The 21,679-nt window shown below is 46.5% G+C and overlaps 1 protein-coding gene across 1 annotated transcript in view; it reads right to left on the bottom strand.

The window, feature by feature from the left end:
• The window catches only part of C3 (complement C3), a 403,449-nt gene that overhangs the window by 133,733 nt on the left and 248,037 nt on the right, over positions 1 to 21,679 (bottom strand). The window contains exons 23-27 of the mRNA XM_069604331.1: positions 13,003 to 13,089; positions 10,837 to 11,040; positions 5,132 to 5,207; positions 4,592 to 4,751; positions 3,264 to 3,359 (exon numbers count right to left, since the gene is read on the bottom strand). Coding sequence (XP_069460432.1) covers positions 3,264 to 3,359; positions 4,592 to 4,751; positions 5,132 to 5,207; positions 10,837 to 11,040; positions 13,003 to 13,089 — 623 coding nt within the window. The remainder of the gene's footprint in view (positions 1 to 3,263; positions 3,360 to 4,591; positions 4,752 to 5,131; positions 5,208 to 10,836; positions 11,041 to 13,002; positions 13,090 to 21,679) is intronic.

Below are 21,679 nucleotides of genomic sequence, written 5' to 3' on the forward strand. Positions count from 1 at the left end.
TTCGATGTTCGCAAGATGATGCACTCACAAATGGTCCAGGAACCCCGGGTATTGGGTGTTCTGCAGCCCAGGAAAGTTGGAGGATATCGGGCGATGGCCCAAATTGAAGGTCTTGAAGCTAGTTGATCCCACCAGCCCAGGGGAGGAAGTTGTCCTTGGCAGAGCTTCCCTGTCGATGAAAACAGGGTCAGCACAGCTGCAGGGCTTCACCGGTACTTCTGCGGTTGTTGAAGGTACTGCAGGCATCTCTGCTCGTCTTCTGCTTCGGTTTCTTTGTGGTTGTGGTTGGTCCTGCCTGTAATCCAAAAATCCTCGCCTTATATGCTGGTACCCATTCATTCACTCCCATGGAGCTGTCAATCGCCTGGGGGTTGGCTGTGCTGCACTACAGCCAGCCTCCCAGTTACAAGTGGTTTCAGCCAGGCACACCTGGCCAAAGGACAGTGATGTTTCAGGGCGCCCCCTCACTTCCTGCCTTGCCAGACACACTGGAGCCTAGGCGAGCTTCAGGGGTGAAACCCGCCAAAGGCAAAACTCACAAAGGATCCAATCCTACATGAAATGATAGAAGAAGAGCCCAGAAGGCACTCACAATGGAGAAAAAAGGATACAGGGGACATTTTGAGAAAATGGCCAAATGCGTAGTGGGAGAAGGAATTACAATGTAAGCCCCCAGCAACCCACATAAGGTGGTGTGTGCTGGACCCACAAATGAAAAGGTAAGTAAGATAAAAGTTATCTTACTACTCTTGGGAACTGTAGTTCACACAAGAGAAGGTACACACACATAAAGAGTAGTCGAAGGGACTCCTCAGTGACACTGCACAGAGGGTGCTGGGTGTCACAAAGTCAACAACAAATTCCTGTCTTAACCATATGGAGGTAAGCATACTCCACAAAAGCAGTAAAATAAGAATCCCAGGCAGAGAAAAAGAATTAGTGAGGGGTAAAAAATTCCACTCACTCAGGAGATTAAAATCCCAAAAGTCCAGAGTCCAGCTAAAGTGCTGGGCGTCTCTCAGGTTAAAGGGAATTAGCAGAGAAACTGAATGTTTTCCATAACAATTATCTACTTATATCCCTCACACTACAACTAAAGGATAATCTAACAGCAAGTTCCTTCTCCAGGAGAATGTCACCCTTCTCCTGATGCTTGGATAGTGTTCAAAAGAAGGTTCTCTTCTAACAAAATGTATGCCAGGTGGATTATATGTATATAATTGTTCTTTTAAAACCTGCTTAATACCGTAGAGGTTTCTAAGTGTGAGCCCGGGATTCAAACCTGTTTTGTTATGTGTTGTCTTGTTTCCAAGACACATGTGTTGCCCCTGAGCTATCCTTCCGGCCTTCCCCTGGCTTGTAGGTTTCATAGAGCCACTATACAATTCCAAATCCAGGAGAATGGCTCCTTTTCCTGGTGTAGATCTATACAGTTTCCAGCAAAACCATTGGGAATGACTCCCTTCCCCTGGCGTCTCTACAACTCTCAGTTTGGTACCAGGAGAATGACTCCGTTCTCCTGGTATTGCTTCACAAAGTTCACAAGAAGGCCTGGGGGAATGACTCCCTTCCCCTAGCGCTTTTAGAGTATGTCCCAAGAGCTTTGGCCCATTCTCCAGGAGAATGGGACCCTTCTCCTGGTGTCTCAAACGTTCTTTCTCACAACCCTCTGTTTGATTTACACTTTGCTTCTCTGTTTTGTTGTTAGCAAAGTCCCAAATCCTTCTTTGCTGATCACTGGGCCCAGTGTCGCCACTGCAAGGAGGTAGTTCTCTTTGCTTACTCAGTCCCCTTTTGTTGGAGTCCCTGACCCTTCTCTGGTGGTCAGAGGACTTATTGCCACTCTGTGACAAGGAACCTCTCCTCTGATGCTGACTTGTACTGGTTGGGATCTCCGACCCGTCTTTGGTGGTCGGTGGGTTTATGGTCACCACTGCGATGAGGAAGTTCCCCTCGGATGCTTGGCTTATGTTTCTTAGGGTCTCCGACCCTTCTCTGGTGGTCAATGGGCTGATGGTTGCCACTGTGATGCAGAAGTTCTGCTCAAATGCTTGTTTTATTCTGGTTAGAGTCTCCTGGTTTTATTGGAAATTGCCCACAGCTGGTAACACTCCCCCACCGGGTCTCCAATGCTTCCGGTTACCTTTTGTTGCAGCAGGAAATGTCACTGGTTCTTCCTGGCGTTTCTGACCTTCCCCGCAGCTCCCGTGACCAGCTTCTTCTTCCTCTCGCATCTGGCAGTGGCTCTGCGGCTCCCTCGGCTGCTCGATTATGTTGGCGCTGTTTTTGTACCACTTAGTGCACCTCCACAAGGTCACACTACCACCGTCCTCTTCCCTGTAGCTTCTTTATGGACCTTCTTCTGCGGGTTCCGTGATGCTGACGTCTTATGTGCTGCTGATTCGCAAGTGCTTCTCGTCTCCTTCCCCGGTTTGAACTTCCCGGGCTGACCAGGTTGTGCACCTGTGTCTCTCTCTCCTTGATATTTCTTTACTTTTTGTATCTTGGGGTGGGATCCTCCCTGGCGGAACACTAGAATGTCAACTTTGATTCCGTAATGTATTCCTCAGGCCTCTGTGGGGCAACCTCTTCCTAGTACTTTCTACTAATATTAAGGAGGAGTTTTTTTATGATTCCTTGGAGCTTCTTCTTCGTCTCAGTACTCAGATAAGGTGAGATGTTAGATATTGCTAAAAGGAGGGAAGGGGTAATACAATAACAAACCCTAGTGTTCTCAAGTGATATCTCAAGGGTCATGGGGTTAGGGAGCTCAGTCATGTCCCTGGAGTCCTTGTCCCCATGAGGGGATTCTTTCCCTGTGAGGACCCCCATTGTGTACCACGCCCAGGGGGAATATTGGGTAGCTGCCTCACCTCCGTAGCCTCACAGGGAAGGGCTCCCCCATGGGGAGAAGTGACAGGATACAATGACTCGTCACAGGGTGTAATGTAATGTTGCTGGAGGATATCTCACGAGTTAAGTTCTCGCCTCTACTTTGCAAGTCTGAAGCCCACCAGAGCCATCTCAGTCCTTCATTCTTTAGAGGTCCATCAATTGAGTACATTCCAACTGGGTAAAAATGATCGCTATTGCTACAGCATGTGCAAATAGGAGGAGTTCAGCTGAGGCTATTATCACTATAATAGATTCTACCAGCTAGCCTTGGCACGGTAGTGCCAGGATAGGAGGCGGGCAATGCTTTGGTTTTCAGTACAAGATGAATAAGCAATTCAAAGCTGCCAAAGGAAAAGTCAAATACTTACATTCACTTGACCCTCACAGATAGGTTTACTCTCTGCCATGGCGACAAGTACAAAGGCTGTGAGGGACGCTTCAGGCTCTGCGTCGGTATAACCACCCTGAATGAGGAGAAAAGATAAAATGCTCCATTAGATCTGTTCAGTACATGCACATTGGAGCATCAGCAGTGGGCAGTGACGGGAGCTGGCCCCTCTGCCAGCGACCGTTGGCAGTGGTCTCCAATGCTTGATCGCTAGGGTGGGCAAGGTTGATCATCTGGGTGACTGCCTTCTGTAGGCTTTGGTGTGTTATAGGTTCAAATACCGATATGTGAACTTAACCGTTGCTGAACTGAGTTGTGAGCTGCCATCATTGGCCGCCAATGCCATTGATTTTTTCAGGAAGCCTAATGAAGAAATGCCTCTATGTACCACAGTAACTGGGACCATGAGACGGCCATGACACTGGACAAAGGCTTAGACAGGAAACAGAGGCAAGGACAAGTTCCACCTCTAGTGTCAGGCCAATACCTTTCTGTGGGTGAGTGTCCTGGCATTCTGCGCTTTTAAAAGAACAGTTGTTCTTAATCTAAATGTTAAAACATTTTAGGGACAGTCTTACATTGATTACATAAGATAAGTACACTCACCCAACTAAGTGGGTGACACAAATGGTGAAAGAGCTTCTCTAAGAAGCGCAAGTAGCATTCTTAGTTTGCTACCAGGCTGCCAATATGACATATTCTAAGATAATTTGTGCCTGAGGGTTTACTTCTGTAGTGGCTTAATAATTTATCCAAATGATTTGTAAATGCTACACGGTCACCGTATTTCTGATATGGATCTGTATAAAACTGAAATACGAGCTACAGTATTTTGCACAGACATAGTAAAACCTGACCTTGATGAATGACAGAAGGAATTCAGCAGTGAGGAGGCGTTGTGATATGTGATGCGCGCAGATCTGCATCAGACAAATGTTCTCTGTACAGCATCTAAAAGCAATTTAAGGTTGGCCTGTTGGGGGACCTTGGCTTAGCAGTTATAAGTAATTCTAGTCTTGCCCAGCAAGAATAGTGCCTCCCTGGGACCTGTTTCTAACACCATTACGGGATGACCTGGTCCTTCCATACACATGAGTTAAATACTATCCACACAGATCCAGACATTACTCTTTACATTTCACGGGAGCTTTTGCATTAGTAAAATACAATCCAAACCAACCTTTACTACAGTAAGGAAACTGCTGACCCATGGGCTTCTCGCATTAGCGCAGATCATTGGAGCACCATTTAGTCTATAAATGAACCAAGCACAAGTGAAACCAAAATGTTTGGAAGCTTATAACGTACCACCATATCTTGATGAAGCACTGCCTGGTCCTCCTTGAAAATCCCATCTGGTTTTTGTTTGTTCAAAATAAGCCACTTGACCGATCCACACAGCATGTCTTTCTGGATGTCGATTAGATTATAAGCCATCGAAAAGATCTTCACCACATAAGCCGTGAGCCTGGAAGGGTAGAGAATGAGGAGTAATGAAGGGCCAGCAACTGAAAGAGACACTCTTCTCTGCCAACCCATGTCAAGGCGACTGGTTTACAGGGTTCGTTTAGCATTGATCGCCTGGTTGCGATGGTTTCAAAGGGCTGGGAAGGAGAGGTTATGTGGCAGCTAGATAGGACAGATGGAGGCACTGACTGGGAGTTGCAGGAACCAACCGCCGCCGACTTCCTACATTCCTAAACTCTTGGAAGTGCTCTGGCACTTGCTCTGGGACAAAAAAAAGGACCTCCTATTTGTAGAACTGCCGGGAATGAGAAATGAGAGTAATAAAGTACACCATACAATACTTTGCTTTACTATTTATTTGGAGTCATGTGATCACCTTACCATGTACTTCCTGGTCGGTGTGTCCAGGCTGCATAAGAGTAATCTTTCTGGCGATAAGTCAACTGCTGTGTGTAACCTACAAGAGAAAACATCAGGAGTGAGGTTAGCTGTGACCAATGGAATACTCTAGCAAGACAGACTCCACCCATACATCTCCGGAACTCGGCATCCTCTTACACTGGCTCCGACAAGATCCCCTTTCAGAAACCCAAGAGATTCCTGACCCTCAGCAATCTACATCTGATTGTTCTGTGGTAAGAATTGTTCTTTTTGGAAATTAAAACCTTGGTTGTACCAAAATCGTGCAGTCCTGGCAATGTTAAGCCTTTGCTGCATTGCAGTGTCTATGACTCCCTCTCACAGCCCACACTAAAACAATGCAGGGATGCACAGCTATCTGTTAGACTGCAGTACTTGAAGCACCCCGCAATGACACTGTTAGGCAGGATTGTATGTAGTAACCCTGTGGGAGGCTACGCCAGCCCTGTCCTCTTGGCAATAGATACCCAGCTATGGGTATAGGTCTGTACTACACAAGTTGGTAACGTGACTGAGCAGCCAGACTCATCTCAAGAGGGGTAATTGTGAGCTGTAGAGATGTAACATAAAGATTCACAATGACAATTATCCAAATAACACTTATACTCAAGGTTGTCTAGTAAAATAAGCATTTATTGAACATTCCATTTTAAAATAAGCTTTCTTTGGAAAGGGTAAGATGCAACAATATCATACACCTCAGAGGCGCGTTCTCGCCTGACGTCAACTGCTAGGACGCTGTGCACACTGATGTATCACTTTTGATACTTAAATGCAGTACTGAGTTTGTGAAAAAAGCCAAAAGCTCTAATGGAAGGAAACAAAGGTTAGCAAATTCTCTGAACAGGTAAGTACTTTACAATCCCCCATGAAGTATAGGATAACTTTTGCCCAGCAATACAAATAACTATGTCCCACCTATGAGGAACAGTTAAACAACATGTCAATGGGTAAGAAGAGTCTGCAGGGAGCCAGGACAGCCAATGTCAACTGAACAAAGTCTGGGAGAGCTGAGGCACTTCTTGTAGATAGCCAAAAAGTCTTGCACAATGTTATATAGAGAGTTTGTAGAAAGGAATCACTATTGGACCACCAGCTGTAAGACTTGTGAAAGCAAAGCTGCAAGCAAGTCTGCAGACAAAGCAGCTAGTGTAAGTCTCCAGTGCGACAGACAAGCTACAAACCAAAAAAGTAAGTACCCCTTTAGTTAACACAGTATCTTAGATTAGAAGAAGACATTTCAGCTGGCTTCTGTTCCTGTTGCAGTCCTGCAGATCCGGTGTACATGGGCCTCAGGCGTGGGGACAAGAGGGAGGACGTCTGGGGACTCCTGCACTGCGGTCTGAAGGTCGGCGACAGCAAAGGGATCTTTTCAATTCAGCGGCACTATGCGGTTTCAGCTACCGGTCAATAGCACCACAGCGGATCTCGGACAGTTGATGGGCTCCCCTCACTTCTAGAGTGCAGTACTCTGGTGAGGTGCCTCATGCTTGGGTCGTCCTGCTTCGAGAGGTTCCTTAGGATCTTCTTGGAGCTCTGGTCCGCTTAAAGACGATGCACACGATTCTGGTGTTTCTGACCCCTGGCACTCGGTACGAGCAGCAGCAAGGAAGTACAGCCAGTAGGGAGAGATGTTCCAGGAAAGTTCATCTTGGGGTCGATTGGTCCAACCAACCCAAGGGAAGAAATCGTCCGTTACGGGCTTCTCTGATCGATGAGAAAATTGAAGCTTCAGCACGGCAGCAGGGCTTTACCGGGCAAACCAACAGTCCAGGAGGGTGCAGCAAACTTCTCTTCCAGTTTCTTCTTCGGATTCTCCATCCAGTGGTCGACTCTACCTTCTGTCCAAAAGACCTCGCCTTTTATGCAGGTTTCTCCCATTCATTCACAGACTAGCTGTCACTCACACAGCAGGGTGGCTGTCTTGCAAGGAGAGCCAGCCAGCCAATGACCTTTGCGTACATTCCTGGAACCAAGAAGACTAAGCACAGAGAGTTTTGCTAACCTCCCTCGCTTCCTGCCCTGTCAGACACACTGGAGCCAGAGCCGGGTTTCAGCACTGAAGCCCGCCAAAGACAAAGCGAATGATGGGACCTAACCTGGTTTGGTGCGCAGAGTAAATTCCAAGAAATACCTCACAAGCAAGAAATGGCGAAAAAAGAAGAACGGGCCATTTTGAAAAAATGGGCACCCATGGGTGCAATAATGCAGCTGAAGATTCAGCCTGCGGTAAAAATGCACAATGATAGGAAAATTGAACCACTGCCACCAGCCATTAATTGTAGTGAGGGTAGCATAAAAATGTTACATGAGAAAGTAGACGAAGGGGCTACTAAGTAACCCCTCCAGCACTCCACATAATATGGTGTGTGCTGGGTCTACAAAGAGAAAAAGGTAAGTAAAGTCAATTTCACTTTACTGCTCTTGAACACAGTAGTTTATCCAAGAGAAGGTATTTCACCCTTAAGAGAAATCCAAAGGACTTCTCTGTGACACTGCACTGACGGTGCTGTGTGTCACAACACAAACACTGATGCCTATGGAGTTTGATAGACTCCAAAATCATAGAAACACAGAGTTCAAATCAAATAAAAAATACATGAGAGAGTGAGAAAAAAAGGTCTAATTCGCTCCAGGATAAAAATTAAAAGTCATAGAGTCCAGCAAAAGAGCTCGGGGTCTCTAAGGTTGAAGGGAATTAGCACAGAAATTAGAATTCTCCCTAACAGATACAATGCTCAAGTCTGCTGCACTGCAGGCCCTGTAACTCCTGAAACACCTACACAACGATACCATTCTCAATATTGGCTGCACTGCAGTACCTATAACTCTCACAAGTATCCCCACATTAACACTGTGCTCAGGTATCTATAGTATCATTCTGGACTGCCGCCATAACACATAAGTACAACCTCATACTGCCACTAACCTCGGGTCTTCCTTACTACATCCACAGTGCCACAACGCGTAGCTCTATGCTATGCTGCAACACCTCTAATTTGCTGGAACTTCACTTCTGTTCACCCATCCACCAAGCACAGCTATCTGCTGCATTGCAACCCCTGAACATCACATGCACCCTCAAGGACCTCACCACAAACACACACACTGCCACTAACTGATATCTCGTCTGTTGTTCCTGTGTCATTCCAGAAACACCTCCACACTGCCACCAATCTCAGCTCTCTCTAATGATACATGCTCTAACTTCCAGTGCCTCCTTCCACACTGCCACCAAGCTCAGCCTCTAAATGCCAGAAATCACTCACACACACACACACACACACACACACACACACAAATTGTCACAAAGATAAGCTTTCTGCTCTAAAGCTATTGAAACTCACAGAACATCCTCACACTGCCACCGAGCATAGCTCCCTGCTGTTGATCAGCACACGTGAACCCCAGAACCTCCTACACTGCCACTGAGCATAGCTCCCTGCTGTTGATCAGCGCACGCAACCTCCTACACTGCCACCAAGCATAGCTCCCTGCTGTTGATCAGCACACGTGAACCCCAGAACCTCCTACACTGCCACTGAGCATAGCTCCCTGCTGTTGATCAGCGCACGCAACCTCCTACACTGCCACCAAGCATAGCTCCCTGCTGTTGAGCAGCACATGTGAACCCCAGAACCTCCTACACTGCCACTGAGCATAGCTCCCTGCTGTTGATCAGCGCACGCAACCTCCTACACTGCCACCAAGCATAGCTCCCTGCTGTTGAGCAGCACATGTGAACCCCAGAACCTCCTACACTGCCACTGAGCATAGCTCCCTGCTGTTGATCAGCGCACGCAACCTCCTACACTGCCACCAAGCATAGCTCCCTGCTGTTGAGCAGCACATGTGAACCCCAGAACCTCCTACACTGCCACTGAGCATAGCTCCCTGCTGTTGATCAGCGCACGCAACCTCCTACACTGCCACCAAGCATAGCTCCCTGCTGTTGATCAGCACATGTGAACCCCAGAACCTCCTACACTGCCACTGAGCATAGCTACCTGCTGTTGATCAGCGCACGCAACCTCCTACACTGCCACCAAGCATAGCTCCCTGCTGTTGAGCAGCACATGTGAACCCCAGAACCTCCTACACTGCCACTGAGCATAGCTCCCTGCTGTTGATCAGCGCACGCAACCTCCTACACTGCCACCAAGCATAGCTCCCTGCTGTTGAGCAGCACATGTGAACCCCAGAACCTCCTACACTGCCACCAAGCATAGCTCCCTGCTGTGCTGTTGAGCAGCACATGTGAACCCCAGAACCTCCTAGACTGCCACCAAGCATAGCTCCCTGCTGTGCTGTTGAGCAGCACATGTGAACCCCAGAACCTCTCTGCTATTTATCAACACCAATAACCAGTATATTCTTCGTCCTCTCTGCCACTCACTGATGAATGTCCATTATTAGTATTTTTCTGGTTGTGCCTCAGAAATCACAAACCGTCTTCTTCCAGAACTTACATTCTCTTTACGAAGTACCTCACTGACAGAAGAACCTCACGGACAAGCAATGAACTCCAAATACTATGCCCAATGAGATTGACCCTGCAGCATCCCACCCCGGGGAAACACCACTTTTCCTGCCCTCACTGGTCTCTATTTTTGTTGCATCTCCATCCTACTGGTCACTTCATGTCATTGAGTCCATCTTCGTGACTACCACTAACTCGCCGCCTTCATCTATTATCATTCTTGATCTTTCTGTTGTACTTCTGTCCCCTTACTGGCTTCTTCTGTGACATCTTCCTTCCAAAACACTATTCCTTCTGAGGCTGTTCCTCGTGTTTATGCAATACCATGGCAGTCAAGGTAGGCCTCTTGTCCGCCAGGACACTGACAATGCCGGCTGTTGCCATCATGGGTATCGACACATGTATACCATAGCAACCTGTTCTTCTTTCTTCTGTGATCCCGAGTACCTCCCATCCCTCTCACCTTCAGGTGAGGCTCATCGCCCGTCCTTCTTCATAAAGGTAGCCAAGGAGTTGACCATCATGGGCACTCACATTATTGGGCTTTGCCATGGTTACATACCTTTCTTCACTCTCTGCTTTCTCATGAACCCCTTCCCTTCTTCTCCCAAAATAGTTACATTCAATTCTTCCATGGGTTCAAGCTACAATGTAATCTTTACAGAAGTATGGTTTCTTCATTTTAATGTAAAACATAGTACAGCTGAAGCATCACTGCAAATTATATATGGTATTTTCATCTGTGAGCGTTATTTATAATGCAATCCTGGTGGTGGTGCAGTAGCCATGGCGAAAATGAGGGGCATGGTGTGAGCCACCCATGATAACATCTGCAATATTAATATGGAGGGTCTACATATATTTTTACAGATTTGTGGAAAAGGGATCAGTCAAAAAACATGTTTCATTATTAAGGGCCACTTTTGGTGTGTGGAACTCAAACAACCAACTTCTCACAGCTGTTTCCCCAACATAAAAGTGAGATTAAACACATCAAATCATTAGTACAATAATATTTATAAATGCTTTATGTCTGCAACGCGTTCACTGTCTCTAAAGCATTTTGAGGCTCATTGGAGCCTGGTCTGCGCTACTTAAAACTGCATCAAGAAATCAAATCTATACGTTCTCTACACCCCTGTGCTGGATACGGACATAGTAAGCCTTGGTTGAGGTACATGCTCACCCTGTTGGATGAGCTTGATGGCTTCGGCTCTGCGGTTCACTCCCAGTTTCTCCCACTGTCCAGTGTTGTCCAGGAAGTGTGTGGCGATGACCCCCGGCGTCATGGTGATCATGTTTTGTTCCCCACAGCCAGCAGGCACAACAATGAGATGTCCCAGCTTGGCACCATCCGTGGCGCCCTCGACCATCTGAACGATAGGGTTTCCTGTTGGGAGAAGCATATATGGTCAAATGTGCCATTTGGTGGTACAGCGGCTCTTGCGTGATATCCCAAATCCCTTTCCCAAACACATTATGCAGATTGAATAGAAGGGACCCAGATACGATGTTGTTTTGAAGCATTACATGCCATGCTTATGAAAGGTGGGAATTAATAAGTGATTCTTATTCTCCTTCACGGGACCTGCATGATCACATCAGGCATCATTTGGCTTTAAGAACATCAACATCAGGGATGGCATTACGTGCTGTGATCATGGATGGCATTACGTGTTGTCATGAGGGATGGCTTTACGTGCTGTGGTCATGGATGGCATTACATGTTGTCATGAGGGATGGCATTACGTGCTGTGGTCATGGATGGCATTACATGTTGTCATGAGGGATGGCTTTACGTGCTGTGATCATGGATGGCATTACATGTTGTCATGAGGGATGGCATTACGTGCTGTGGTCATGGATGGCATTACATGTTGTCATGAGGGATGGCATTACGTGCTGTGGTCATGGATGGCATTACATGTTGTCATGAGGGATGGCATTACGTGCTGTGGTCATGGATGGCATTACATGTTGTCATGAGGGATGGCATTACGTGCTGTGGTCATGGATGGCATTACATGTTGTCATGAGGGATGGCATTACGTGCTGTGGTCATGGATGGCATTACATGTTGTCATGAGGGATGGCATTACGTGCTGTGGTCATGGATGGCATTACATGTTGTCATGAGGGATGGCATTACGTGCTGTGATCATGGATGGCATTACATGTTGTCATGAGGGATGGCATTACATGTTGTTCACTCATGCTTTCATGCTAGTCGTGCACGTTTACAGTCATCTCCCGCCCCCGCTGCGGGTGATTCATTTATCTGAACTGGTCTTGACAGTGTTATTCTACCCTTCGAGTTGGCCTTCGACATAGGTGGAGCAGTACCAGTTTCAGTGTCAGTGTGGTTTCATCTCTGGCCTAGACTTCATCTCTTCCTGGCAATGCCCATGCCTGCTCAGAAGCCCCAGGGGATGGACCTTAAAGATAGGCAAGGGCACGTACCCATTATTTAGCAAAGTTGCAAACAAGTGACAGAAGCCATCGCCCAAGAAGTTCTTGATATTCAGAGGTGGCTGAGCCAGCAGCAGGTTTGACACTTCTTTCGGTCTCTCCTTGCCCAAACGGGACAAGTAAAGCATGAGGCGAGAGTTAGTAGGCAAAAGAAGTACATAAAAATGCCAATTCCGTAGGGCATTTTGTGAATATGTAGATGAGAACATGGCAAAGAAAGAGCAGAAGAAAAAAAGGTGGAGGATCTTCCCATTGAATCTATGATTTAACAATTTGATCCAAGGAATTGATTTCACTAGATAATTTGCCGGTATTCCCTACTGGTGAAGTTAGCAGAGTACTTATATTAAAAAGGCCTCCTCTACTGTGTCTTATAACTTTTTATGTATGTTTGTACAGACCATAACCTGCACCCTGAGGGCAACCAAGTACTTTATTATTCAGGCTTCCGACTCTGTTAAAGTGTCGCTCTTTGATTATTTCTGAAGGTCCACAGGCTGGAATAAAGCCAGAGCCCTTCAGAGAGTCAGGTCAATCTCCATAGGCTGGGTGACTTCCCCTCCTCCAGTCGGGGCAGGATTTAGGGCATCCTAAGATCAATGTCCTTAGGGCTGGGTGACTTCCCCTCCTCCAGTCGGGGCAGGATTTAGGGCGTCCTAAGATCAATGTCCTTAGGGCTGGGTGATTTCCCCTCCGCCAGTCGGGGCAGGATTTAGGGCATCCTAAGATCAATGTCCTTAGGGCTGGGTGATTTCCCCTCCTCCAGTCGGGGCAGGGTTTAGGGCATCCTACAGATTATTGAACTTGTTTGTCACTGCAATCTATGTGCTGCTTGCCGCTACTGTAATCACTATGCAATGGTTGAAATTAGTGCTTTGCTTACCTTGCACGCTGACGATGGTCTCAGACTCTGTTTTTGGAACAATGTCCTTTAGATCGGTCGCTTCAACCTTTATATCCTGGACACCCCCTGAGAGCAAAAGGAGAGGAAGCAGAACATTATACCGCTGATGGGTAGGGTGCGCATTCAGAGATTATATGACCAGGGTGCAAAATTTCAAGTTGTAAGCCACTAGCAACGCACACAAATAACTCGACCTAATTTCAGAAAAAAGGGCAGTTGGTGATACAAAATCCCAAGAAACGTGTAATTCTAACATTAACCATGATAATTATAAAACATAACAATCCAGTTTTAAAACAGAACTACACATCATCTTTACTCCCCATGTTCTGTTTTTCATCATCGCGTCATAGAAAAGCAAGTGTGGACTGTTAATTCTAGGGCCTTTGAAAATGCAGTACTGAGGTAAGGCACTGCCAGGCAAAGAACATGGGATTTACTCAGTCACTGTGTTTAGAATATAAACACAATGGATGATTAAAGGAATTTTGGGAAGAAGTCTTGACAGGTAGGGATGGGTTCCATGGAATTGGCTGAACTAGGATTTAGTATCTCATAGGACACAGTGGATAGAAACAGTTTAGTCCTGAATAGGTGTAACAGAACTCTTGGGTAAGTACAATATCGGAACTAATTACACCAGCCACCAACCTAGGAAGGACAAATATGCCAGCACGTGTGAGCACAAGTGTGGAAACGGTTTGGCGGTGAAGGACGAGCTCCTTACTTTGCTCCTAGATTGTGTTGTGCTGCTGGACACTCCCACTACTGAGGAAAAATCTACAAAATCTGGTCTCACACGCTCATGCGCGTGCGCTCAAAGCAAGTGTGACCACAAGTGTGGAAGCAGTTTGTCGGTGAAGGACGTGCTCCTTACTTTGCTCCTGGACTGTGTTGTGCTGCTGAACACTCCCACTACTGAGGAAAAATCTACAAAATCTGGTCTCACAGGCTTATGCGCACGCGCTCACAGCAAGCGTAAGCACAAGCGTGGAAGCGGTTTGGCAGTGAAGAACGTTCTCCTTACTTTGCTCCTGGATTCTGTTGTGCTGCTGGACACTTCCACTACTAAGAAAATAATCTACAAAATCTGGTCTCACAGACTTATGCGCATGCGCTCAAAGTAAGTGTGAGCACAAGTGTGGAAGCAGTTTGGCAGTGAAGTACGTGTTCCTTGCTTTGCTCCTAGATTCTGTTGTGCTGCTGGACACTCCGGACACTCCCACTACTGAGAAAAAAATCTAAACATTCTTGTCTCACACGCTCATGCAGGCGCGCTCACAGCAAGTGTGAGCACAAGTGTGGAAGCGGTTTGGTGGTGAAGGACGTGCTCCTTACTTTGCTCCTGGATTGTGTTGTGCTGCTGGACAACCCCACTATTGAGAAGAAAAAAATTCTACAAAATCCGATCTCACGCACTCATGCGTGCATGCTCACATCAAGTGTGAGAGCGGTTTGGCGGTTCAGAAGACGAGTGCCGTGGGGCAGGTAAGACTGACCATTAGTCTGTATGGCCGGTACAAATTAGGAGAATTAGAACTCTGCCAGACATCGAATTAAAGACAGCTAGCAGTCTTCGGAAAACATTATACCTTTGTATCAAATTGCAAATGATAACTACTAAAGATGCTCGCATCTTAGCAACATTCTGTCTAAAAAAGAAGTGAGAAAAAATCAGGTCCTTCTGTACATTTTGGAAAGTTTGTGGAAAATATTGGGGGGGTGAAAGGGCTGAGGTCGGACTGCAGCACTTTCTTTGAGCCCTTAAAGGAAATCAGTGATTCATTTTCACATTGTATTTAGGGCGACTGTAGGATTTCCTTTGATCCCTCTAAAGAGTAGAATCTAATCTCCACATTACTTTTGGGAGTGACAGCAGTTTGATTATAATTGATTTTGGATCTACGTGCATGTACGATCTGCGGAACAGCACTCAAAGGCTGGGAGGCAGGGTCCAAGAAAAAACAATCCCAGCCCACACCCGTGCTGTAAAATAATTGGATAACGACAAGCGTATTAGAATTGCAGCCAGTGTGAAACAGTTCACTGACTTGCGAGGGCTGTACAAGCCGTTCCGTTCGTATAGCAGCAATGGACCTATATACACCGGGCACAGGCTGTAATATACTAAACAGCCAAGAACCTTCGTCCACTCTGCTTCGCATAATACCACCTGCGAGGCATTTTGTGTTCAAAGATCCGACATTGGAGCCAACAATGGCAAGTCATTCAACCGAGGTAACAAATATGCCCCGACAGGGGGACAGCTTAACGAAGATCGTAGCAAGAAGGACCTCAACATCAACTATCAAACTTCCAACAGCAAACATGATTGCTACAAAAAAATCCCAGAAGTGATTGTGAAAGTATGGTGAAGAAAATCTTTAGCAGCAGTTCCCTCTACTCAAACTAAAATATACACTTAAACCCAGGTTCACCATACTAAAGTACAAAAGCAGCAGTTTTTGCAGGGGCATTTAGTCCAAACTATACAATCTATGGGAAGGGAAATATCAGTAAATCACAAAAGAAAATGAAGGATTTCTTTCTAAAGTTGAGCAAGTGATCCACGAGTAGGAATGAGCTACTCATGAAAGATGTCAGGGATGGGAGTTTCAGACAGAAGTCTCTTGGAAGTTCTGCCAAGAATGGAAGATTATATTTCAACCTTACATGACCTAATCACCATAAATGTTAGCGATATGGATACTTTGGGGGGGTCTCAAAAGGACATTATTATTGAACATGCCTCTATTCTGACTGAACATCCTGTTAATAGTTCGACAATTGGTTCTGAGGCCGTACACGACAAATTTTGCATGGGACTCTGAAAGACATGGACGATACAGTCAAATTGACCTCTACATCTATTTCAGCCTTAAACCTTGGTTTGAGCTCTTTTGTGAGTCTTTATAAAAACATAGAGGACACAGTGTCACCAAATGTGTTACAGTTCAGTGAAATAAAGATAGGGCTTGGCAAGCTCTTAGAAAAACAAGGTGTGACTGTCAACAAACTTCAGGAAACAATTTCCAATAACTTTGGAAGAACTAGACTAAAGAACTTCTTTAGGGAGCACCTTAAACCAGCTAGGGGGCAAAAACTCCAAGATGACATGGGAGATAAATTGGGCTCTTTACCGCAGGATTATAGGCGACTGGCTGAAGGTCTGATAAAATCTTTGCCGGAGACGAAACGGCAGCCGAGTGAATTGAAAGATGTGGCTCAGGCATTGACCGTGTCGAGGGCATCGCCAGTGGAAAATCAAAATAACCAGTTGGTGAACAAAGTAACTGGTAAAAAGCAGCTTCTGTAGTCTTCTTAAGCTTATTTATAAGCTCTTTATTAGTAAGTTATATAAGCTGTTATTTAGGAGACCACTGGGTCCCATCACCCAGGCTCAACTGACAATGCTGGAACCCTGGGACTGGGTTCACCACCCAACATTCTGCTGCTCACACAGCATTCCACACTGGCTCACATCAACATTCCTCACAGTGCATTCATTACATGCCTGCACTGTTATAAGCACATTATAACAGTAACCACCGGACCGCTTTTTTGATTGTGGCATACCAGTGGATGGCAATGACTTAGATATTGGGAAAAGAAAATGAAACAAGAAGAGAAAGAAGCAAGTGAGAAATAGGAAGAGCTCAAGAAAAGAAATGATATTTCTAGATCTCTCAATGAATTCAAAGGTTAGTGATAACCATGTGAACTGAAAAGGAACAAAAACAAAAAAAAGGAATGGACAGGGGATACAATAACATAGCAGGTCCTTTGAATTCAGATGGGGATATACAAACATCAAGGCGGAAAGAGATATCAGAAAGAGAGCCCCTGAGAAACCCTCAACCTATGGCAATACAGTCGACCTCTAATTTAGATGCTGCAATCGAAATTTCTGATATGCAGGTACTAAAGACCCCAAATATAGTGCAAAATTCCATTCAGAAGAACACGGAGAAGCAAACAAATTGTGTTTTGGAAATAATTGCTAAAACCCCTGTGAAGTCTGGAAGGATGAACGTTCCAACTCAAGTAGAGAGGACAAATCCGACTGTCAATAATCTACAAGCTCAGAAAACGTCTGCGTCCGTTGGGCCCCGACATCTTATATGGGGAAAAATAAATATGCAGTCTCGCTAGCAGAAACAGCTGTACATTGAGGACAAAGTAACCCCTTACAAGTAGTGCGAATGGCTGCTGAGCCGGTTGGTACATCTATTCGATCACAGATGTCTCTGCAAGTAGGATCGCATGATCATTTTCAGGGATTAACATGTACAAAGGACATGGACATAGGAAATACAAAAACATCAGGAAAGTCGTCAGAAGAAGACGAATTTTCGAACGCATTCTTTGTTCGCCCCAATGTTTGGTTGGAGCATTTGGCACAAGGGGAAAATCAGCTGATTTTGAATTGACAGGAAATCTTTAAAATTGTGAAAGATGTGCCTGAATTGTATCTGTTATCTACGCATGACTTAGATTACATTCATTTCCCGTCTGCAAATTGTACCCACACAGTGGAAATAGGTTTACACTCTCGGTAGGGGTGAATGCCTTTCTAGCCGCAAACGAAAATCTTCTAGCTATAGGATTTAAGGTGTCAGCAAAAAAGCCAATAGACAGAAGAAATAAGGTTAGTGATAAGCAGTATAAGACGAAGGAGAGTGGGAGGGGTGGAACTGCAGAGGGAGAGACTATCAAATCGGCATTGGTTACAAATAAGGGACCTTTGAAACTGAACAGTAACGTGTGGTCCTTGTTGCCAGGAAGTTAGAGGTGAATAATGCCTCACTTTAGGGAAGGGGTCATAGAAGCTTTACAAATTATATTGCTAGTAATGACATCATTGGGATTTACAATATAATCTTGCTGTCTGAAACATCGTTGCAGCGGGGATTAAGAATAGATGGCTTTACAAGACTGGAGCAGTTAGCTACTATAAATGTATTGGGCCGTCCATTAGGAGGCCTATTAATAGCTACAAATAATGCCAAAATAACAAAAATATCTAAATGAAACTGTGATTATTATTTGTATTTTGCATTTTTGTATTTATTAGGTTTATATAGCGCTTTATGCCAAAGCGCTTTGCATTAAACAACAAGAATACATTAGAATAAAATGGAAGCATAATTGTAAAACATGAGACAAACCATCAAAAACAATAAATTGAATGCCATTCTTGCAGCCAAATGAACCTTCTACTTGGAAAGCATGTTAAAATGCCTGTTGTTCCTAAATGTGTACTGCAACCCTGTGCGATGCAGTGCATCAGAGTTTTTGGAGTGGATTGCAGAGGTTTTGGTAGGCGGAATGTCTCAGGAAGAAGCACTTAGTATTTTAATGGCTGTGGAATTAAACTCATTGCTTTTCCACACCTCTGCATGGGAATAACAATAATTTAGCAGTGGTAAATGGTAAGGAGTGGCTGCACCTTCTAAATGATTGGGACTTGCTCCCCTGCAATGCAAGTGTGGAGGGTGATTTCAGTTTAGCCCCTACATGGAGCAATGATAGATCTAAGTCCATTCTCGATTACATTATTGTTTCCAGAGAGATTGTTGCTAGATGTGTTGAAATGGAGATAAAGCCGACCAACAAAAAAGCGACCACAACATGTTAACTCAAAGAATAGCGTTTGAGAGTGAAGGACAAAGGATGAGACAACAATCTAAGTTAGTGGTAAACCAAGGGGGTAACAGACTGGCAAGATTTAATAGGAATGGTTAAAAGTTAAATAAAAAAATTGAAAGAAAGTACAGTGACATTCTCCAGCATGGGGCCTGGCATTGATTCACATGCTCATGAATATTCTCCATAGTCAGGCTAGGAATCCTCGGTAAAAAGAAAAAATAATTTCACTTTCACTTTAAAACTGTATTTCTCTTCTAAACCAATCACTGTCCTCTGGGTCATACTGCACCCATCCAATTACAGCCCTCTCCCTAAGCCCCGCCTCTGGCAGCCATCCTCAGATTTGTACTGCTTGTTTCAGTGTTGGGAGTCCTCGAGTTGCTTTCAATTTTTGTTTCAAAGAGCCTGTGCACACTTTCCTTCATCTGCCGACAGCGGGGCCCCGTTGTTTGTGAAGTTCCATGCCCCTCAAGGGCTAGGATTCATCGAAGATTCTCAGAGGCCATCTTGGGCCTACTTCGCGCCCTCACCCATGACGGAGGAGAAGGAGGGAAGGTCCCTCTCCAGTCTCTGCACCTAATGGGGACTACGGAATGTGTTTGTGGAGGACAAGCACCTACAATGCCTCTACTGCCTACACCCGGACCATAAGGAAGTAGACTGCGAGATATGCCTATGTTTCTCTAAGAAAACGGCAAAGCATAGGCATAGTAGGCTGGCGGCATGGCTTAACACCAAGGCCTCTGACCCTTGCTTCGAGTAGGGTCTTGCCTCCTCCAGGACCGGCCGGTCTGAGGAGCTGTCTTCTAAGTCCTTTGAGGGCACCTCATCCGTGGGGGCCCAAGATAAGGCCAAGATCAGCAAGTCCGAGTCCACCGGGTTTGCTGCAGAAGCGGGTCCAAAAGTGGATAGGGCGCAATCAGCATCACCTTCTGCCTCCATTGCCAGCCTATCATCGAGCTCCTCTTCAAAGAGGAAGTCATCGTCCCCGGCTTAAGCTATAGGAGAAATCCGAGAAGCCGCCAACAGAGGAGAAGAAGGCCGCGCAGCCCACGCAGGCTCAACCGGTACAGACACAGACCTTGTCGGCGACTCCGTCAATGGCTAGTACTACCACAGCAGCTAAGGGCAGTGATCCTACGAGGGTGGTTCCGAGGGCAAGAGAGTGTCCCTGCCCCCACGGCACGACACCACCAGAGAGACTTTGGAAAAGTCTGCAGGTAAGCCAGAAGGGGTGAAGATAACGACCCAGAGCCGGGTTCAATACCTTCAGGGAGGAAAAAAAGGGGGAGGGGGTCGAGGAGGCCTCGAAACAGCCTTCCCAGGTCGTCTCCCAAACCATGGAGGTCTTGTCCACAGACGACAAAGATCAGGAGTCCATGCATACAGTCCGCGAGGACAATGACGAGGAGGACGATGGCGCAGGGCCTAGTTTCCCTGTTTTGTGTTCTCAGCCGAGGGACATTTCATTAGTTATTCTGTATACTCTCCATACCTTGGTGTCAGAGATACAGATGAGAATGCCTCTGGCACTGGTACCTGTGATCCCCTAAGTCCCCGGTCAGCCTCCGCTGAAGAAGAGGAAGCGTCATCTGACCCAACTCCCCCAGCAGAACCAGACATGGGTACGGATACGGCTACGACAAAGGATGACGACGAAGACATTGTCCCAGCGGATGGTGAGTCGCCGCATTTAGATGCCCCACATAGGGTTTCCCCACCGGACGAGGTGTGTTTGTTCTACTCCATGATCGAAAGGGCCTCCGAGCTATTCCAGCTGGTGCCTGAGGAAACCAAGAAGGCGCGCTTCTTGTATCAAAGGCGAGAGGCTAACAGGAAGACGATAATGGCAGTGTCGTTTCTGGACAATATTTGGGAAGAGGGTGTAGCCCTCATGACGAACCCTTGTACAGCTCCAGCCAAGCGGGATAGGCTGGAAAAGAAGTATAGGGTGCCGGACTACGCACCCAAATGCCTGAGGTCGCAACCATCGCCGGACTAGGTGGTGTTGGCGACCACCAGGAAACGGTCGACTAACCCATCATCGTCGTCTTCGGTCCCTATGGATGGCAAGGGGAAAAGGATGGACGCCATTGAGAAGAAGGTGATTTACATTGCAACATCCACCATCAAGGCGTCCAACGCACTTGTGATCCTAGCCAGGTACGACAGAGTGTTGTGGTACAAACTAGAACAGATCCTGGAGTTCCTCCCCGATGACAAGAAGATGGAGGCCCTCACGCTCTTCCAGGAAGTCCAAAGTGGCATCTGACCACGCCATCACAGAGCCTGTGGATGCCGCCGACAGAGGGTTCTGGCAAATGGGGAACAGTGTCTGCCTTCGTCAACAGGGATGGATGAAAGCCACTAATTTCCATCAGGAGATCCAAGCAAAGGTGCTGAACATGCCCTTCGATGGGGAAAATCTCTTTGAGAAGGCCGTCGATGAGTCGCTACAGGCCATCATGGTTACAGAGACGGCCCGTTTCCTCTGCACTCTCCAGCAGAACCGCACTTCTTCTTTTCGCTCCTCCAGGGGAAAATCAAGCTGGTCTCCAAAAGGGGTTCTCCACGTCCTACAGCCAGCTGTCCCTATCTTCAACACCAGAAGCCTATAGGGGCCACTCCCAGCCCTACGGTAGCGGAGGACAGCATTGCAGTCACCCGCAGGGCAGGATGGCCAAGCAAGCCTGAACCGGCCAAAACATCGTGCCCCCACTCGTGCACCCCGGTGGGAGGCCGGCTGATGTGGTTCGTGAGTGAGGGGAGAAAGATCACCACTGACGGATGGGTGCTGGACGCTCTTGCCCAAGGACACACTTTGGAGTTCCAACGCAGGTGTCCTTCTGGTTCCCTGTCAGGAGCAGCACATCCCTCAACTTCTGAATGAGGTACTAGCCTTGCTACAAAGAGGGGCGATAGAGCTAGTTCCCAAACGGCTTCAGGGGTCCGGAGTCTATTCCAGATACTTTCTAGTCAGAAAGATGACGGGGATGGAGAACCATCC

Source organism: Ambystoma mexicanum, chromosome 3q, assembly GCF_040938575.1.
Source record: "Ambystoma mexicanum isolate Mex_15411 chromosome 3q, UKY_AmexF1_1, whole genome shotgun sequence".
Lineage (NCBI taxonomy): Eukaryota > Metazoa > Chordata > Amphibia > Caudata > Ambystomatidae > Ambystoma > Ambystoma mexicanum.